Here is a 19,836-nt window from a genome sequence, read left to right on the forward strand (position 1 = left end):
TCCAATGCGAGAGTGAGAGAAAAAGAGAGAGAGATAGAGAAGGAGAGTGGATGGAAAGACTAGAAGAGGGAGAGAAAGAAGAGAGAGAGGAGAGAAGAACGAAACACTACCACACTCGACGTGTTCACGAGATGTATGACGGTACGTATGTGCATACAAGCAACATAGGGTCATGCATGATCTCTCCACATCGCATTCCAAATCAACGTCGTCCAAGCGTCGAGCAGCTCTCTCTCTCTATCTCTCTCTCTCTTCGTGTCTCTGTTTCTATCTCTGTCTTTCTGCTTCGTGCATGTTCTCGGTGCATTAACGATGACGACCGAATTATCACGAATGCGAAACCGTTAAAGGAGGAGCAAGAATATTAACTTTTTAAAAAAGTTTCTTTTATTTACGCACATTTTTGCTCTCCTTGTATCATAGTTCTTTTTCCTTCGAGCTATTCTTTCTTTTGATATATCTCTCTGGTAGTATCCTGAAGTGTGTTTGAAAGTGGTAAAGAATGTAGTCAACGGAAGCGGTCTTTCTTATCGGACGGCTTCATCGTGCGGAAGTGGTGCACCATCGTGCCATACACGCATCGAAAAAAGATATTCAGCCTTTCGAGCTTCTTGTCTTTCTTATGTTCATTTTATTTTTCAGGCGTTTTAACATCTTTATTTATTTCTTATCTATGTATATATGATGTAATTCTTATAAATTATTTTAGAAATATCTCGTATAACAAGAAAGTCTTTTTTTTCTGAAGGACAAAAGATAGCCTATAAATTTTATCTATGCAATTACGACATCGAGGCGGTCTTTCAATTTCGCACGTATATGGAATAAGTTAGAAGCTATGTGCCTCGTAGCGAGGTGCACCAACAGTAACTGGGTCAATGATGCATCTCATTCCAATTTCCGTGAAAGATTCGATCGTTTCTTAATAATTTATTAAACGATCGACCTTTCCGTCGATTCGTAGTAGACCGTTGCCTACGAAGGAGGGGCTATACGCGCCGATCGTGATTACGTTTTGACAAAGCCATCGTGATATAATGGCTCAAAGAAAGTAATAGACTTTTACATTATTCACTAATGTCCACGAGTATGTATATATACGTCGAAGACGAGATATATATCGACGAGATCACATATCAGGTTCATCGATAGTAATGACTTCCTTCCTTTTCTTCCTTTTGTGGAGCATCATCAGCGCGCTATACACAGATGGCTCAGACATTCTGCCTTTGTCTAGACTTAGGAATGCCACTATGGGTACGTCTGTCTGTCTGTCTTTATCTCTCTTTCTTTCTTTCTCTTTCTCTTTCTCTTTCTCTATCTTTGTCTTTCTTTTTGACATTGATTAATGTGTAATTGTATATTATAGTTATTCATCTATAATTGATTGTAATTATTTTTAGATATAACTCAATTTTTTTCTATTTTGTTTTTCTCTTATTTTATCTTCGTATAAGATATAATAAAATAAAAAATAAAAAAGTACACCGGATAATTACCACCAATGTCATTTAAAGCAGCTGTCGTCGTTGACAAAGGATTTTTCTCTGGAAAAAACGAGGATTATCGAAAGGCTCGCACCATGATCTTAGATTCGATCCATGAAGTCGCGAAGAAGGAGATACGCATGGGTTATATAGTTGTACACGCATTGCAGGATACGAATATTGATCTTCGCGAAGGTAAAATTTTGTATGAATTTGATAAGTGTTTTTTTACTTATTCTTACGATTTTGAAGATTACATGGTACTTCTGTCGATTGCAACATGCGATAAAACATGGTATTTATATGAATTAGCACGGCAGTCTGGTATTATACATCTCGCGATAACAGGTAAATGTAGATCTTTAGAGATAATGATAGATAACTAATATAAATTTCTAGATATAAAAATAGTTGTGATAAACATTACGTCGAATCGTTCTGTTTTCAAAATAGAAAAACAACTGATTTGAAATATTACTTTAGATCGTAGCTGCCCCCGTATTCCAATTTCTGATGGTATAAGCATCCCATTGATTGTCCCAGGCGAGGAATTGCCACAAATGTTTTTGGATCTTCGTACTGCAAACGCCTTATCTTGGAAAAACGTTGTGATTTTGCACGATGACTCTTTTGGTGACTAACGAAATTGTTGAACTTTCGTAGCATGCAACTTTAGCTTTTCAGTCTAGTCAACGATATGAAAAGGTAGCAACTACTTTGTTCTTTTTTTTAGAAAAAGAAAAAATCAGTGATATCGTTCAAGCCGTAACGAGTAATCTGCCGAATATGATGTCAAATATTGCGTCGAGATCGATCTTTTCTTTTAAACGCTTTGCTTCTGAATCGGTTAGGAAACAACATATAAAGGACGTACTTAACAGTTTTCACATCCAACAGTTGGGCAATTGTTTCCTCGTTATCGTCACTGTCGATACGATCACAGACGTCATGGAAGTCGTAAGATCAAGACATGGATTTTATTTTAACAATTCTATTTCGTTATGTACCTCCATTTCGTATACGTATATATACAATGAACATCTCTCTCCTTAGTCTTCCATATATTTTCTTTTCAATTTTCCCAGTTTTTAATTTTCATTATTCTGTCGTTTATTTTATTATGTGTACATGTGTATACATATACGTATCTACTTTAAAAGGCTAAATCATTAAAAATGGTTCATCCCGGTAGTCAATGGTTGTACGTCCTCACAGACGCTGGAAGTCGGAATTCGACGAACGTAACATATCTTGCAGATTTACTGCCTGAGGGTGGAAACGTGGCTGTTATTTACAATATCACTAAATCCGATGGTACCTGCAATGTAATTCTTTGATTAATTGGATATTATTAAAAAAAAATATAATTTAGTTCATCCAGTTTCGACTAACACAAAGATTTTTATTTTTTAGATCGATCTTCTTTGTCATGTTAATGATTTTATTCGATATTTTGTGAGTGCTATAAAAAATTCATCTCATATCAACAATGAATTATACGAGAACATCACTGGCACGAAACATGACATTTTTAGATTAACCAAGTTTCAAATAAATTCACACATTCTCAAGAATATTAATGTGAGTAATTATTATTATTAAATTGTTCTTACTAAATTGTTCTTAATGAATCTGATAATTACCAAAAATGTTCTTTTATATTGTTTAGGCGAAATTTTCAGGAAAGTCAAATTTATCTAATAAAAAATGTGGGAACTGTTTGTTTTGGAAAATTTCTTCAGCCATTACTTGGGGAAATTATTTCCTTCACGGGAGAAAAGCTGCTAATCTGATAGAATCAAGCACTTGGAATCCAAGACGAGGTATTAATCTATCCGATGTAATATTTCCTCATATTGCGTACGGTTTTAGAGGTATAAGTCTGCCGATAGTGACATTTCATGTGAGTAGAATTCATTGTAACAAATTTATTTATCTGCATTAACATCATAAGAGAAGAATCGTTTTTCAGAATCCGCCTTGGCAAATAGTAAATGTGATGAAGAATGGCGAAGTGAGTTATGGTGGATTGGTCTTCGACGTGCTCAAGTATCTGAGTAAAAAATTAAATTTCACATATGCTGTTTTTGTTCCCAAAATTATGAATAACACGAAAGCCCTACGGGGTTCTACTAGGGCATTAAAAGTTGGAGAGGTTGGTTTTTTGTATTGATAATTTGAGACGAATTAGTTTCTTTTTTGTAATTAAATATTCAAATATTGAATATTGCATCTGAGTATAGATATTATTCTTATCGGTAAGAAATTTTTTAGAGCCCCTAATAATAGGCAAAAAGAATGTTTTAGTATTTGTACATATATTGCCTATATAAGGGGCTGCATAAGAATTTCTTACTAATAGATGGCATTCGCAAGCACGATTATCGATAATGTATATAGTAAAATCTATACATGTCCGAGATATTTGAACTTGAACTATAAAATTACAATGAAATGTATAAAAATTATGAAGAAAATTTGTAGAGGCCACATGGAACTCTGACATCGGCTACGAGGAAATTGCCGGAAGAAGTACTGGAATTGGTTCGCACGAAGAAAGTTTTACTTGCTGCTTGCGCCTATACAGTCAGTGATTTTGAGAAGAGTGCTATTAATTTCACCATACCTATCTTCGTTCAGACATACAGTTTTTTAACGTCAAGACCAACGCAACTGTCGAGAGCTTTGCTCTTTACTTCACCATTTACTAAAGAGGTACGCAATCATAACTTCGATCTAATTTGATATTATCCTATATAGTTAAATTCAATGTTGAAACGACAGAATTATCGAATTTCTAACTTGCAAAACTTCGAACTTACATTCGTGAAATTTAACATCGCTTTGGCGTATATTTTATGCATTTACGCAAGTTATATATTCACGTTATATGGTTTCGCTTTCAGACGTGGGCCTGTCTGGCCGCAGCCATTATTATAATGGGTCCAATCTTGTACCTGGTTCACAAGTACAGTCCATCTAGTACGAAGTTGTCCGGCTTGAATTCGTCTTGGCAGTGTGTCTGGTACGTCTATGGTGCACTTCTTCAGCAAGGTATCTTATCCTTTACTCACTTTTTTCAATTTTAAAGAAGAATTTTCTATTTTCGTATAACCAGGAAAAGTATATATCATATCATATCGACGATGTATTCTTCATTGTAATTAAGAATATAACTAATAATTTTATGGAGTAATTAATATTACAAATTAATAATAATTTTTGATATTGCAATAAATTTTTTTTAACATATTTTAATGGAAAGGAAAGTAAAGTTGAAGAACACATGATAACGCATACAATTTCGATTTTAGGAGGAATGTACTTGCCTAAATCCGATAGTGCTCGCATACTAGTTGGTACCTGGTGGTTAATCGTAACAGTTCTGGTAGCAACTTATTCCGGAAGTTTAATCGCATTCCTAACCTTTCCGAAAATAGACGATCCGATTTTAACGGTAGACGATCTTCTCGCTCATAAGGATAAGTTAACTTGGGGTTTTCCGAACGGTAGCTTTCTAGAGGAATATTTACAAAGTTCTGAAAATGAGCAATATCGTTTGCTTCTTTCTCGTTCGGAAAGGCATAACGACACAGAAGAGGCAGATATCATTAGACGAGTGAAAGATGGCAAACATGTCTTCATTGATTGGAGAAGTTCTTTGCGGTATATATTTTAGATCATTCATGAACATTTTTTCATTCTAATATTTAGTTTTTTGGAATGATAGGTTTTTGATGAGGAAAGATCTGTTATCCAATGGAATTTGTCACTTTTCTCTCAGTACAGAAGAGTTCATGGACGAACCGATTGCTATGATCGTTCCCAATAATAGTCCTTACTTGCCGATCATAAATAGCGAGTAAGATTGTTAGATTTCTTTAAAAAGAAAATATCTTGATAACATTTATTGTGACGGAAATAATTTATTTTCCCATTAAGATTGTATCGTATGTACGAATCTGGTTTAATAAATAAATGGATCTCCGAAAAGATGCCAACGAAGGATAAGTGCTGGGTAGGTGCAAATTCTAATGAAATCGTGGACAAGCGTAAAGTCAATGTTGCTGATATGCAAGGAATTTTTTTCGTACTTTTCATGGGTAATATCATTATCATTAAGAAGATTGACAAATGAAAAGATATATAACAAAATGAAAATCAATTTATTTTCTACAGGAATTGTTCTAGCGATCATCTTTCTCTGCTTGGAGTTTTATTGGCACAGACGAAAAGTATCGAAACAACGCAAATTTATCCAACCGTTTGTATCCTAAATTTTTCTTAGAAGAACATTTACGCACGACCATTATGATTGTTATATCTTTACGTTCTTATAATAATAAAATTGAAGAATAAAGTAGTATTATTCTTGTAACAATGTTTAGAAATGAAGTTTTAGAAATATCGGATTGACGGTCTTTATCGTTTTATGGGTAAACGGAAACCAGGCTTGAGTAAGGTTGCTTAAGTCTAAGTTGATTATCCTAAGATTTCGAGGATCGCCGGAAATGGTCGGCAAACGGAAAAGGTCCTGCACGCGCGTAATATTGTGATAGGCATTGCAAGTGCGAGTTAATTATCGCAGAGGCCCTCACTGTCGATCCTCGATGTATTTAGCAACGATTCGTGGTGGTGCCGTGCGCGCAAGGTAAAAGTCATGAAATTACATAATGCATTTGCTGTGGATATCCTCTTCTGACTGTCTTTCTCGAAAACCGGGTTTTCGCATGGCGTGTTTTTTCTACCACTTATGCTAGATGTACAATCAACGAAATTTATAACTATAATTCGTATGGTATCACCAAAACAGGATATTGTACTTTTGCAATACTTAAAAATATTTCGTAATTAAAAAAAGATCGAATATCCTAGTGTTTATTTCGTTTATAAGTTATACGATACCTTTCATTAATAAAAATATACCTATATAATATCAAAGGAGCGATAATCGAAGATCGCTGGAAACACTTGTTCATGCATGGAGTACACGCGAGATTTCGAAATAAAAGGCGTAACATAAATGTGCTAGCGAACGAACGAGAGGTTTTTACGATTTTTGATAATTTTTATATATTTTCGAAATATTATCTCCTTTCGTGAAAGCAATTTTCATGTAAATTTTATCCGAGTTTTTGAACGGAAGAGAACGAGCAAAGAATATATAAAAAAAAGTAAAAAGAAAGAAAAAAGAACACGAAGCGTGTAATGGGAATTTTTTTAGTTAGGGTTTCTATCGAAGCTAGGGAGAAGGTCAAATCTTGCTAGGTGCGAAGGCGATACGAGGAGAAACGGCAGACGCGGGGTTGTCCACCTGATGACCTTGCCGTTGAAAAAATCGTGGAGTAGCCGGCAGCGAGCTCGGAACTGGCGGCGTGAGCCATCTGCGAGCCAGTTCAGTTGTAGAGCGCGCGAGACTAGGACTAATCCTAATAAACGCCGAGCCGAAGTCGTCGCCGAGGCCGGATAAACGAGCGCACGAGCTCAACGCAACTTGTCCACTCTTTCAGTGAATCGAGAAATTACGGATGAATCGTTCGTCGATGCCTATGAGGTAACTAAGTCTAAAGAATACAGAGAGAACCAGATCCGAGTACTTACGTGAGAGAAACGAGAAAGAAAAAGAAATGGGGATATCGTTGATCTGGATCTTACTCTTGCAACGTACGTATGTTTTCTCTACTTCGGATATTTTTCTTTTCCTTTTGCATAGTTGATCAAAATTTTTGAATAGATTGATGTGTTAATATTTTTTATTCTTTAATTTCTTCCTTTCTATTATTTAATTTGTACAACCTCATCGATTCACGACGATAATAAATTAAACAAAAGTAGAATTAAAAGTATGAAATGTTTCAAACTTTGACAGAGAGATCACTTTCATCTGTATTTACATAATGATGTTAATTATTTTAATATATTGTATAATATATGTTACATTAGTACGACATAATATTTGTTTTTCTTTTCAGTGTTATTCGGTATCGCACATTCGTATCAAGAAGCCGATTTCGATGGTTGGTATCAACCAGTGGCACGTCGACCGGTCGACGTTGTTACCGACATTGTTAACGATCTCGGGGTGAGAATCCTTCAACAATACAGCAATCTTGGAAATGTCGCCTTTTCACCAATCGGAGTTGCTTTTGTTCTGGCTGCGCTTTACGAAGGATCAGCTGGCGGAGGAAGTCATCAGATAGCAGAAGCTTTGGCTTTACCACACGATCGAGATATCACCAGGATCGGTTTTCGTGATATTCATCGTCGACTCAGAGTAAGACTTCTATAATTTCTAACATTGCGTAAGTATCGGTCGACCATGGCTCGTTTCGCGACATTAGTTTTCCTTTAGAAATTGTTAATTCAAAGTTTTTGAGAGCGAAGGATCACCGATATCACGATTTCTTCGAAAGAAGTCGTCAACTCGGACTGCTTTAACGAACGGTGATGAATTTCTTTTTTTAAGACTTACCTGAACGCCGATGGTTTTTTGGGTGGCTTGACGTTAAACAGAGAAAACACCAAACTCCGACCAGAATACGAGGACATTCTACGATTTTATGGCTTCAACTTGTCGGATGTAGATGAGAAAGAATCCAATGATACGACAACAGTGTCCACAGGAACTACCGAAGTTACAAATGCATTGATCACTGAATCGGAGGATTCAACTAAACCACCGACAACTATAATTGACACTACTCTTTCCTCAGATTCTTCAACCATCCCGGAATCTATAGAGCTACCTGTAACCTCAATTTCCATATCTTCTATAACCGAAACAGTTGGAACTACAATCAGCGAAGGGATGGTATCGGACAGGCTAACGCAAGTATCTAATATTACTACGACGATTTCCAGTGCAAGCGAGGCTAATACCTTTACTACGACCGTGACTGGTGGAAACTTGAATACTATGTCTCAAAATTCTACGCTTTCTATGCAATTGCCAGCTGTTACAATGCCGTTTGAGACAATGCAAAGTACGGTTGGTCAAACTATCGGAGCAACGAGCACAATTATACCAAACGTGCCTGATACGACCACCGTAATGATGGCCGATTCCCAAACAACGGTTAACACTGCTATTTCGAATTTGCAAAATGCAGAAAATACAATGATTCCAACGAGTACATTATCTGTCACTACGATAATTGCATCTGTAACACCTTCGAGTATGCAAGCAAGTTCAACAGACTCGACCGGTCAGATCGAGGCAATGACCTTGTCTATAGATACGTCATCGGTCGAAACGAATATAACAACGACGACTCCAGTTTCCGTAACAGCGAGCGTGGGGAGTAATCTCGAGGTCGGACCTCCCGCTGAAGAAAGTACCGTTTCGACGGATCAGCCGACAAGTGGACCGAATACCATGCTCGGAATTGTGGATCTTGGATCTACGAATCCGATAAACGAGGGAGGACAAGCAACGACCACAGTGCCAGCTTCGATAGAAAATGCCTCGGGGAATCAACTTCGTAAGCGAAGTACGAGAAATTCCCGAGGCTACTTCTCTAGTTATCCAGGTTAGTTTTATCGACGATGATGAACGATCAGATCATTAGTGTTTTTTCGTCATTTCAGACGAAGGTATCTGGATGCAGAATCTTGGCATTTGGAAAGCCTATCCAACCGTCAACAACGAAGCTTCCGTCAGGGATTCTACAGAAATATCCTTTCTAGTGAACGGCTGCGACGTGTCCTCGGTAATGGCCAGCAGATATGTTGCGGTTCTACCCTTTGCGTACTTTCCATCGTTGCAAGCTGTTGCTGTTGAGTTTCCTTTGGACGTAAGCCGCAAAATCACTTTAACACGTTTTTCATTCCTGGTTATTGGATTTGAATGTATGAAACCAATTATCCAGGACAGTTTTGTGGTCAAGCCTACACGCTTCGCTGAAGGTCTCCTTCTTTTTTGTAGCTTTTTCTTTTTTTTTTGTCAAATGAAAATGTATGCGTCAGTACTCATTGAACAACTCGTCGATACATCGCGTTTACCTTTAGTTAAGGACTAACAACGCATATTTGAAAGGGACTGTATACTTCCTGTCATGGATTGCCTCGTGGATACGATAAAAGATGTTTCTTCTTTTTGTTCAAGGATCCGAGATACAACATTCTTCTTCTTATGCCGACGGATAGAACAGATACGCATCGTTTGGCGAGAGATCTCGGGAGGAAGTCATTGAGATGGTTACGGAAGCAGTTGCAACCAGCTTGGGTCAGAGCTACCATACCCTCTTTCATGCTACGCGGTTTTGTCACCCTCACGTCTTTTCTTCAAAGAGTGAGTCAAGTTTTTTCTTCGAGTTCCTTCGAAAATTTTTATTCAAAGTTTAAACGTCGATAATCATTGTAGCGTGTCAACGAAAACTTTCAAAGCCGATTATTATTTATGTCTTCCGGGTTACGTCGCTCGATATTGCACCATTAGTCTCGGACATTAAGCTTCTAATTACTTAATCGCGTTAGTCGAGGTCTTGACCGTACCTTCCACGAAAAAAGAAGATAGTTTCTCCGGAATTCTGCTCGCTTACGCGTTATGCAAAATACTTGATTCTGTTTTTTTTTTCTAAGGTTATTTCATTTGACATTTCACCAATTACTCGTTAGAATGAACAGATTACGAACATCCTCAAGAGATTTATATTTTATCTGATAGCTTGGGATAACCGATGTCTTCGAGCCAAGAGTGGCCGACTTGTCACCGATGACTCCGGATTTAGGAGTTTACGCTAGAGACATCCAACAAAGCATAGGAGTGAATATAAGGAATTACATGAAGCCGGATAGGACCCACTCTCGTGAGTCAACTAATATCGAATCACCGATTCCCGTCGTACCGTCTCGTCGAGATTCTTACCGTTTTCTTCTTCATTCAGGTTTTATTCTATGCTTTGTACATACTATTGCACTATCATCCTTATTTTCTACTCATCATGTTAACGCTTCCTTTGACTTTCTATCTTCAAACGTAAATGGATTTCATTTACCATGAATTAATTTTTTCATTTGAAATTAGTTCACTAATTTTAACAGCGAACCCTTTCAATGAAGTCAAACGACGTTACTCGCTAAGAAAAGAAAAGAGAAGAAATGTTTTATGCGACGCGAGAAACGAATTTTCACGTTGGTGACAACTCTTAAGAAAACATTGAAAGAATTACGTTGTCGCAATTTGTCGCAGCTAGAGAGTAAAATTGCAATTTGTTTCGCCTTTGCTTGGTCGTATCACAAACATCGCGCGGACAATTTGCAAATGACAAACCGTCACTCCCTCCTCCTAACATATACGTTCGACAATGGCCAGCTATTACTACTAGCGGGTTGCTCGTTTGTTTCTTTTCTTTACTTGCCTTTTGCATCTTCGTCCTTCTCTTTTCCTTCTACCTTCGTTTTCTTTGTTCACCCTCCGAAGAAAAATAGGTGTTATTACCGTCGTTAACGATGGTAAAAATTTGTTAAATCACACTGCCGAAAGGCACAATATGTTCCTTTGAAATTACATGGTATAGTCCTTGTTCTTTTTGAAAGTGAATACCACAAAACTGAAAGTTAACGTCGTTAGAATGAAATTCACCTCAAAAGGAAAAACGCAGATCGATACGTGCTTGATTTTCCATACTATCGATCGTAGAAAAAAATCAATTTTGTTTTTATCGAGATATATTAGACAAAAGAATTCATTGCTTACCATTTCAAAGTTCAAACAAAGCACTTTATCTCGCATTTATTGTAATTGTGTCGAGCGTTGCGCAGATTGGGAGGTGGAAGAGAGTATCATTTACTATCGAGAATATTCTCAGTATTGTTATAAAGTTCGTTTAATTTAATAGCTGATATCCTGTGTGAGTCAGAGAAGGAAATAAACGAAAAGACCTTGCGCAAAATCTTTTCGTAATTCTACACTTTTACAAAGGTATTGCCGTTTTTACTTCGCTATGAGGTTCCAAAACTTTTAAATTTCTTTCTAAACTATATTTTAATATGCATTTGTCTTATTAATTACCTTATCCTTGCAGCACGTGTACACTTAGAATTTCTAAAGCTTATAATATGGTGACTATTAATATTTAAATGTTGAGAATTTTATTGTAATAACGTCAATGATTTGTAGGAAATGGTTTATTCGAACGAGCTGGACCAGTGCCTTTTACAGTCGTGCATCCGTTTCTTTATTTTATCATCGATACTGAAACCTCGGTAACATTGATTGCCGGTCGAGTGGACGATCCTCTTAATTCAAGAATCATTTAGATTTCGTTGAGAATTCTTTCAATACGAATCGATACGAGATTATTGGAAATTACCAAGTATCAGGTAAAGAACAAACGAAAAACTCCAAAGTAATAATAAACGTATATTTATTTGACGACTCTTATAAATAACTACAAACTTATAAACAAGTATACATATATATTTATTTACTGAAGTTTCCTTTCTCTATTCCGTACACATACCTTCCAGTATACAACGTTCATTGTGCGCTGTACAGATTTATTTGTTAAAAAAAAAAAGAAGAAGAACGAGGACAAATCAAATATCGAAAGTAGTAGAACGATAACAATTATTATTATCGCGAGAGAACGTCGAGAGGAAGGGCAAGAGCTCAGCGTTTCGTTGTTCAAAACAGTATAATCGTCCTCCAGTCATTGTAGAGACAACAAGTATACATAAATAACGAAGAATTAGATAAAAAATAATATCGGTATTTCTCGATCCACTGTTTTTCGTAAACAAGATCGTTGGTTCGTATATGGGTATAAGAAAATACAAGAGTATTATCGTATAGGTTTTTCACTTGTCCGATGATTAGTGGACGGGATGGATTAATTAATCTCTTATTAGCTAGCAAATATATTATCATCTTACTCATATAAATACACTTCTATCACGAGCGCGATAAAGCGCGGGACGTCCTTTCGATGACTCCGAACTGGTAGCTCGTTTTCCTCGTCATTTTTTAAGGACGACGTAATAAGACGATCAACGATATATTCGATGATATACGACGATGTATTTATCTTGATACTTCGTCATGTATTCGTTTTTCGTATACGAAAAAGCTATTTCAATGCAAAATCAACGTTCTTCCGTCAACGTGATAGCGAAATCTTCTCATGATCGGAACGATAACGTGTCATTTTCAAGCCTCGTATCGTTTTCCGACGTATCGACGATTAGGAACCGTTGACGAAGATCTTTCTTTGAAAAAAAGTCGACGTCCGTCTAATACGCTCAGACGTCATGTAACGTTCTTCAGGATCCAAGGGACGAACTTTGAAATTCTCGTACAGACACCCGGTAAGTTGGCCTCGGCACATCCGATACCCCAAGAGATTATACCGGCGAGAAAATATCGACCGTCCTTTCCGCGTACCTGAAGAGGACCACCTGAGTCGCCCTGAAACAGAATGTTGTTTAATAAAACATTTAGGATCATTGAACATTCCCTTCTTTTATTTATAATTGATAGAAAGATCGATCGTTGAATAAATTTTGTATGAATCTGATGTCTATCTAACATTTGAAATAAAATTAGTAACATCCGTAATGGTCAAGCAACAAGATTTATAAAATTACCTGACAAGAATCCTGTCCTCCTGTCTCGTAACCGGCACATAGAAAGATGTCCGGTATAAATTCGTGTCTGCCCGCCCTGAGGAACATCGACTTACACCTGTCGTTGCTAACGATCGGCACAGAAACCTGGAATCACAGAAAGCACGTTGACGAACAGACGCAGAGGTTAGACGCGTATACAGTTGAAAAGAATGAAAGGAGCGTAGGAAAAACGACAACCTCTTGAAGCACAGAAGGTAAGGTTCCTCCTTCGCTTAATCTTCCCCATCCGGTGACGGTCGCGTTTTCTCCTATAAGAAGATCGTCGGTAGCTGGCAGGCATATAGGCGATATGTGGGGTGCGAAGGTCAATGGACTCTCCAGTCTGACCAGTGCCAGATCATACTCGTAAGTAAAGAAATTGTATTTTGGGTGGACTACTTTCTTGGCAACTCCACGTTCGACATAGGGCAGACGTTCCTGAACCGACGAGAAGTCATATTCTCCGACGCGTATTCGAATTTGAGATGTCAGCAGGCTAAACATTAAAAAAAGAGCAAGAGTCAAGATAGATTTTTTCTTTCGTTCGACCGTAATTATTGCAACACTTTTTTCGTAGAAAGTTCGTCTTAAAGCTTCGGAAGAGAGTTTATTTAGAGCGACTTTTTTGCCGTCTATTATCTGATTCGAGGTACAAAAATTGATCGATCAATTATTCGACGTGAAGGATCGTTATGTGTGCTTTTGGAATCTATTAGAAACTGAACCGAGTTACTGGTAGAAGAGAGAAATGAAGAGAGAGAAAATAGGCGGAGAGAGACTTGATCTCGTTGAGAATAATTCGATTAAATCGTCAGTTCGTTATCCGTACTCACTCATCGACACAATGGCCCGCCGTTGCGATCCAATTTTCATTGAGGACCGCACCACCGCAACGATGGGTACTCGAGAAACCGAAGAAGGACGTACGTCTAACCGATACCTGCCAAGGCCATCGACCGAACGGAGCATCCTTGCCACCGACGATTCTGGTTTCTGGAAGTGGAAAGAGAGGAGGGACACCGCATTGGGTGCCTTTGTTCTCAGCTACTGCCGATACCGTCATCATCGTGCCTGTCTTCGTTAAAGCCTCCGGTGTTGTTGATTTTAGTATAGATTCCGTAGACTTTGTCGTTGTAGTCGTTGTAGTCGTTGTAGATGGCTTTTCCGTAGTCGTCGTAATTGTGCTGGTAGTAGTAGTGCTGGTGGTAGTCGTTGTTGTCGTGCTCGTGGTTGACGTTGTGGTCTTCTTCATCGGTCTCGTTCTCGTCGAAGTCTCAAAGTGGGACGTCGTTATGTAGTGCGCGGAACCCACGGGTTTGTGGTATTCGGTCTTCTAAGACGAAAAAGGTGAATATATAAGTAAAAAGGTTAATGTTGTTTCCGTAAACAGAGTACGGTGAGATAAAGATAACTATATTTTGGAGAAGAATTGTTTTTATGTATACATCAATCGATAGGAGAGTAAGGTTATCCATAATAACTCAATATAAAGGATAGCATTAAATGACATACTTCTTGTGACTCGGTAGGCTTGAAACTTGGCCGATGAGGAAAGCTCTCCGGTCCGTTTTGCATCAAACTAGGATTGTCTGTCCAATGTGGTTTCAAGGACGGCCTGGGTGGCGTCCAGCTGTTTTCCGACCAAAAATAAGAGCTAGCGCCGAAGGGTCTAGTAGTTTCAAACACGGTTATGGGCTTTACCGATGAAGAGGAAGTGGAGGAGGAGGACAACAACGAGGTGGACGAAGACGATGACGAGGGTCTCTGCTTTGTTACAAATGCCGGCTCTGTGGTAACTTGCCAGTGAGAGGTTTGTGGTACGGATCCGGCTGCGCTAGAATGAAAGAAAAGTTTTAAGCGCTGGCTCGGAAACTTTCATCTCCACTCCCAGCACTTTTCTTTTATATTTGCTACGCATAATCGATAATAAATAAAGGAGAGATATAGAACGCAAACGCAGCATATAATTAGAAACAAAATTCCGTGCCGATAAGATTAATCAAAGATTTTCATTCCTTTTTCCACTTTTTTCTAACTTTCCCTCCATATCTTTCCCTTTTTTAAAGAGCATATTCGCACATTTGATTACTCGACCACGTAGTCGAATACCTAGTCGGTTGACTATTGAAATACGTAGGTCTTGGCGACGTAGCAGTTTTCAAAGACACGTCCGAGGTATTAGGTTTCAGGACGAAGGTTGGTCTCGCATCGGTTTGACTACTCAAGGAGATCGGTCGAAACGTTGTCGTCTTGATCGAGAAGTACGGCTTCGAGAAATCTGTCAATGGTTTCGAAGTAGCTGGTTTTGTGGCCCATTGTGGTCGTTCGGTGTATATGAGGTTTATACTGGAATGCTGATTTTTCAGTGGTTCCTAATAAGGCATATAAAATTAATTTTTGTCAATAGCAGAAGAAAAGGATATATATATGTTATTTATGTATGAAGAATACAAGTAAATAATATATTTTTCTTACATTTTCGTTAACGGAATTGACGTACGGCCGATGTATCGTTTCCTGTACGCTGAGGTCAGCATCCTCCGCTTTTTCATCATCTGGCCTCGACTCCGAGGGTCTTTGGTTGTTCGGCCAGTTAGGCCTCTTCGACTGTCCATCGTTCGACGCATGTTCCTTTCCAGGTAAGCGTATCACGAGCGTATTGGGCGAACTTCCTACTTTATCCTTAAAGCCTTGATAGTTCCCGTGTCCTTGGAGCTGCAGGTCGACCTTATCATCCGCGTTGCTATCTGGTCTGATCTTCTGTTGAGGCAACTGCGAGGACTCATGGAAGTTTGGTCTTTTTGTACCCTGAGAGCTGTTATATATAGGCGAAGATCCAGCCGGGAGCACGGAAGTTTGAAATCTATCAGTATGTCCGGACGTTGGTTTCGCGTGCGGTCTCTTTTGTAAAGGTCGAGCAACGTTACTCGAAGGTGTTTTGAAGGGCCTCGGTGAAGCGATGAATCCAGCGTGAGAAGATGATTGCTGATGAACGGAGCTTGGTTTTGAAGTACTCGAGACCGGGAAATTTGAAAGAGAGGTCAAGGTAAACCTTGTCGTCTCGCTTCCCAGAACTTCCGCCAGTGTTGGCCTAAGAGTATTCGACTCGTGGTGAAGATGATGATGGTGATGTTGCGAATTTCCTTGCTGCTTGTGACGGTGATCTTGTTCCTGCTGATTTGACTGATGTCCTGGCGAGGCTATCGAGTTCACTGTCGAATTGTGAACGCAGCAGCTACCGAACATGAAGGTGTCCACGCACACACCGACGTGCGTGCCTTCCGATTTGATGCACTCCCAGACGAACATGCAAGTACCTTCGTGGTCACCTGGACCGGGCACTTTGCAAGGCTTCGGACTGATCTTGTAGCCTAGGATCAAGCAAGAACTACGATCGCTATCTCGTTCGACGGAGAATCGAAACGTCGATTACTCTTCTTCTAGCTCGGTCATGGTGCAGAACCGTACGTTGATACGAGCATACGTATGTACAAGTAGCAGAACGAGGAGCAGCGGTAAGTGCAAGTAATGCATGTAATACGATCGTCGAACGGACATCGTGCGCGTAGGGTCACGATAAAATCTAACGACCGTGGAGATTATATCGGGTGTCTAATGAACGGTTACTTCGCTCTTGCGATAATCTAGCAGGAGTTATACGTTTGGCGCACGACAAGTCTATACAAGTGTACGTCCATGTGTATCGTGGAAGCAAATCGATGCGTAACAGTCGTATTGGCCGCAGCGTTTCTACTTCTAGCGGTTTCCTTAATTGAATTTAGCCATTAGTCGCTCGGTATTTGTTCGCTCGAATGGACGGGATTATTATTTCGAGAAAAAGACACGTCTACCAGCTTTTGATACTTTTCTGGAGAATCGAGATGCATGCGAGTTACACCTCTCAGTCTGGTTGTCTTGCAAAAGAAGGAGAAAAGATTTAACGGTTTTAAACTTGCCGCGTGTTTCTTTACGTTAATCCCCGATTCGATTGGTCGCTCGTGCACGATAGTACCGCCGCTTTTTTCTTTTTCTTTAACAAGCGGGAAATAAATTTCTAGGAATAAAGTATCTTTTTATAATAGAAGCGAGCAACATCGATTAAACTTTTATATTTAATCGCATACGTCCTCGAAATAGAATTTAGAATAAATTGATGTCTCGAGTTGATAAATTTTCATCAGAACCGAACGAATGGCAAGCACTTTTTCAATTACGTGAGCTCGATGAGTTTTATCCCACTCCCGAAGCAAACCTGTTGTCGGAAACGTCGTTAGTGCATCGTGGATGAGCTCCGTCGTCGATGTCGCGTCTTCGTCGCGCCGCTTGGTGAAAGTGTACCACTTGTCGATGAGCACGCGCGCCAGCGAGGTTGAGCGAATAACAAAAAGAAAAAAAAGGAAAAGAGAAGAGAAAGAAAAAACGTCGAGGTTTAATTGCGGAAAAGAAGACGGGTACGTAGACCTGGCCCAGGTCGTTAACCGTGTCGTCTCTTCGAGTTATACGCAGGACGACGGAAACGTAAATTACGAGCTCGTTTTGACGCTACCACTCGCTTTCCTCCTCGTCAAAAGTATGTTTGCTATTTATGTACATGCATATGCAGGATTAGAATATAATTATCATTATTCGTAATAATTTTATATCTTTTTTTGTTACACGACAAAAGTGGTGTTCTAAGAAATGTTTTGTCTAAAAATACACGTATTAGTAAGCTGGTATTAAACGTGTTACGACTAAAAAATGATTTCACCTTGTTAGGTACGTTTTACGAGCGTTTTCTACAAAACTTGGACGTAATTTTCATTTATCTACGAATATCTGGAAGGTGGAACGAGTGGAAAGTTAAGGTGAGATTTCATAATTAAACAAACAGCCCGTAAAAGAGGCTACGAGACGAACATTCAATTTTGCTTATTTAGGAACAAGGTGTAATCATTGCCAATCGTTTATCAAATCATTTTTCGAATCGTGTCTATTCCGCGTCTCTTTCCTCGAATCGACAGAAAGTCGTTGCAATGTTGTCTCTCCTTTCCTTCTTTCGCTTTTCTTTTCTCACGCTCGCGCACGGCCCGCTGCACCTTGACCGACTTCTCCTTCCAATTAGGCGTTATACATTTGAGAGAAGGAATCCCTTGGATAAGATGGAGTTTGAGATAATTGAAGGCGAGTGTAGACAGAGAAAATTAGAGAAAGAGAAAGAGAAAGAGAAAGAGAAAATAGAAGAGAGAGAAAAAGTAAAAGACACGGATCTTTTCGAGTATATCACCCAAAATTCTCCGCTCGTGACACGAGTCGAATTCCGTGTAAACTCTTATACCGGCTAATGGCTTCGATGATCCCGCTCGAAAGTCACACAAACGGCTACCGCCGAGGAGGGAACACCGAAACCGTGTGTACGTTAAAACACCAAAAGGAGTATTACTGACTGTGACCTCGATTCACCGTGCTGAGGGACCTGGCGATGCCCGACCACCAGAGAATTGTGGCCACGTAACCGATCCACCGCATCCTGATCCCTGAAAACATCAATGTTATCCGTTTTAGCCGAGCTCCGTCGAAGAGTTTCCCTTTGAGATTTATTGTCATTCGATATCATATCTTTTTTCGATAGAACAAAAGATAGAGAAAAGAGAATAGAAAAAGGGCAAGAGTTTTCAATTAGACATAATTAATGTTATTACATACAGAGAGTATGTAGGAAGTAAACTTCATTATTTTCTTTGTATTCAATTTTTTTTTAATAAACTTCTTCATAAACACAGAAGAGCATTTCTTACGTCTCTTAACTTCTCGCCCGTTAATAAGCATACCTAATGCGATACGTTCCTTTCACGTGTCTCAGAGGCATGCCAAAGTACGAGCTCAATGTCGCGTTTTCGCTCTCGACAGACGGAATTATAATGCGCTGAGGCGATGGATTCGCCAAGCGATTTCTACGCGCTGAGAATCGACAAACGACGAGGAGGCGCGTTCGAAGAATAAACGCGAACGAAGACGTAGAATTGACCACGGTTTTAAACGTTCTTATGTACACAGACTCTCCACTATGAGTTAACATACAGATCCCTATTTGAATTCAATCTTCGTAGGAGTGAGAACAAGTAATCGAATTGTTAAAACGTGTTCGTAATTAATTGGACGAGATTCTCGTTAATTGCGGCAAAGTCGGTTATTCTGTTTCCAGCGATCATGAAACGAATCTTCTCCTATTGAATTGATTTCTTTAATGAGAATTCATTATGATTGATATGCTCAGAAAAGAAGAATTTAGGTTAGTAACGTTAACATTAGAAAATTGTATCATTCGGAAATGTTTTAATCTGAAAATTTATGTAATTAGTTTGGAGATATCTGGATAAAAAGGATAGGAAAGCTCGTAATCGTACTCGGAGCCAATGGCTTTTCTAACGAGTCATCGTCATCGTTCGCGTCGGATTTAGCGCCTTGTTTCTCTTCCTTTTCATAGATTGTCCTCGACGACGGTCCGGTCGTCGGTCAACGTCGACGAAGACGTTGAACGAAGAAGACGGATGTAAAGCAGTCCGTTGCGAGACAGAAGAGACGAGACCTGAATGCACCTGACTTATCGCGTTGCCGAAGCCTCTTTATAAGTCGATCTCGGTGTGTTGCGACCTACTTTGCGATTACCACCTTGCATTCCCTACAGATCGTCGAAGTAAACATGCCTGAAACTGAACGAGAGATGCTGGATGCTGGCTGGATGCTGGCTGGATGCTGGCTA

At 39.1% G+C, this 19,836-nt stretch overlaps 3 protein-coding genes across 17 annotated transcripts in view; 2 read left to right on the plus strand and 1 right to left on the minus strand.

The window, feature by feature from the left end:
- Positions 1-26: 26 nt before the first annotated feature.
- Positions 27-6,287, plus strand: LOC127072988 (ionotropic receptor 93a). 6 transcript variants are annotated; one of them, XM_051013929.1, is made up of 16 exons: positions 27-141; positions 965-1,257; positions 1,521-1,682; positions 1,740-1,835; positions 1,971-2,120; positions 2,221-2,444; positions 2,648-2,812; positions 2,901-3,068; positions 3,157-3,390; positions 3,460-3,642; positions 3,972-4,202; positions 4,394-4,541; positions 4,802-5,153; positions 5,218-5,349; positions 5,430-5,590; positions 5,667-6,287. In XM_051013929.1, exons 2-16 carry the CDS (start codon positions 1,155-1,157, stop codon positions 5,762-5,764), a joined length of 2,607 nt encoding a protein of 868 aa, XP_050869886.1. In that variant the 5' UTR covers positions 27-141; positions 965-1,154; the 3' UTR covers positions 5,765-6,287. The 6 variants fall into 6 exon arrangements, with proteins under 6 accessions (XP_050869886.1, XP_050869887.1, XP_050869892.1 ...); XM_051013935.1 differs by having other exon boundaries at positions 53-141; positions 1,238-1,257; XM_051013930.1 differs by lacking the exon at positions 965-1,257 and having other exon boundaries at positions 51-141.
- Positions 6,288-6,550: 263 nt separating this feature from the next.
- Positions 6,551-11,906, plus strand: LOC127072992 (uncharacterized). Of its 5 annotated transcripts, none has more exons than XR_007785641.1 (7): positions 6,551-7,151; positions 7,460-7,761; positions 7,954-9,016; positions 9,075-9,280; positions 9,592-9,777; positions 10,131-10,294; positions 11,608-11,742. XR_007785641.1 is itself a non-coding variant. In XM_051013945.1 (7 exons), exons 1-7 carry the CDS (start codon positions 7,115-7,117, stop codon positions 11,745-11,747), a joined length of 2,154 nt encoding a protein of 717 aa, XP_050869902.1. In that variant the 5' UTR covers positions 6,556-7,114; the 3' UTR covers positions 11,748-11,905. The 5 variants fall into 5 exon arrangements, 4 of the variants coding, with proteins under 4 accessions (XP_050869904.1, XP_050869905.1, XP_050869902.1 ...); XM_051013945.1 differs by having other exon boundaries at positions 6,556-7,151; positions 10,153-10,372; positions 11,608-11,905; XM_051013946.1 differs by having other exon boundaries at positions 6,559-7,151; positions 10,153-10,294; positions 11,608-11,904.
- The window catches only part of LOC127072987 (serine proteinase stubble-like), a 33,324-nt gene continuing 25,325 nt past the window's right edge, over positions 11,838-19,836 (minus strand). For 2 of the 6 annotated variants that reach the window (XM_051013926.1, XM_051013927.1), the window contains 8 exons: positions 18,521-18,610; positions 15,570-16,465; positions 15,174-15,466; positions 14,607-14,928; positions 13,928-14,427; positions 13,293-13,590; positions 13,074-13,199; positions 11,838-12,894 (listed from right to left, as the gene is read on the minus strand). In XM_051013926.1, the coding sequence (XP_050869883.1) occupies positions 12,736-12,894; positions 13,074-13,199; positions 13,293-13,590; positions 13,928-14,427; positions 14,607-14,928; positions 15,174-15,466; positions 15,570-16,465; positions 18,521-18,602 (2,676 nt within the window). In that variant the 5' untranslated portion in view covers positions 18,603-18,610 and the 3' untranslated portion in view covers positions 11,838-12,735. Of the gene's footprint in view, positions 12,895-13,073; positions 13,200-13,292; positions 13,591-13,927; positions 14,428-14,606; positions 14,929-15,173; positions 15,467-15,569; positions 16,466-18,520; positions 18,676-19,836 lie in introns of those variants that run through there. The other 4 variants (XM_051013925.1, XM_051013928.1, XM_051013924.1 and 1 more) reach the window with 4 other exon arrangements.

This window comes from Vespula vulgaris, chromosome 2 (genome assembly GCF_905475345.1).
Source record: "Vespula vulgaris chromosome 2, iyVesVulg1.1, whole genome shotgun sequence".
In the NCBI taxonomy this organism is placed as follows: domain Eukaryota; kingdom Metazoa; phylum Arthropoda; class Insecta; order Hymenoptera; family Vespidae; genus Vespula; species Vespula vulgaris.

Bases quoted from the DNA above. Each gene is read 5' to 3' on its own strand.
- LOC127072988 (XM_051013929.1), top strand. From the start codon at position 1,155: ATGACTTCCTTCCTTTTCTTCCTTTTGTGGAGCATCATCAGCGCGCTA. The intron at 4,203-4,393 runs GTACGCAATCAT...TTTCGCTTTCAG, and splicing joins CTTCACCATTTACTAAAGAG to ACGTGGGCCTGTCTGGCCGC. The intron at 5,350-5,429 runs GTAAGATTGTTA...TTTCCCATTAAG, and splicing joins TTGCCGATCATAAATAGCGA to ATTGTATCGTATGTACGAAT.
- LOC127072992 (XM_051013945.1), top strand. From the start codon at position 7,115: ATGGGGATATCGTTGATCTGGATCTTACTCTTGCAAC. The intron at 9,281-9,591 runs GTAAGCCGCAAA...TTTTTGTTCAAG, and splicing joins CTGTTGAGTTTCCTTTGGAC to GATCCGAGATACAACATTCT. The intron at 10,373-11,607 runs GTTTTATTCTAT...AATGATTTGTAG, and splicing joins CCGTTTTCTTCTTCATTCAG to GAAATGGTTTATTCGAACGA.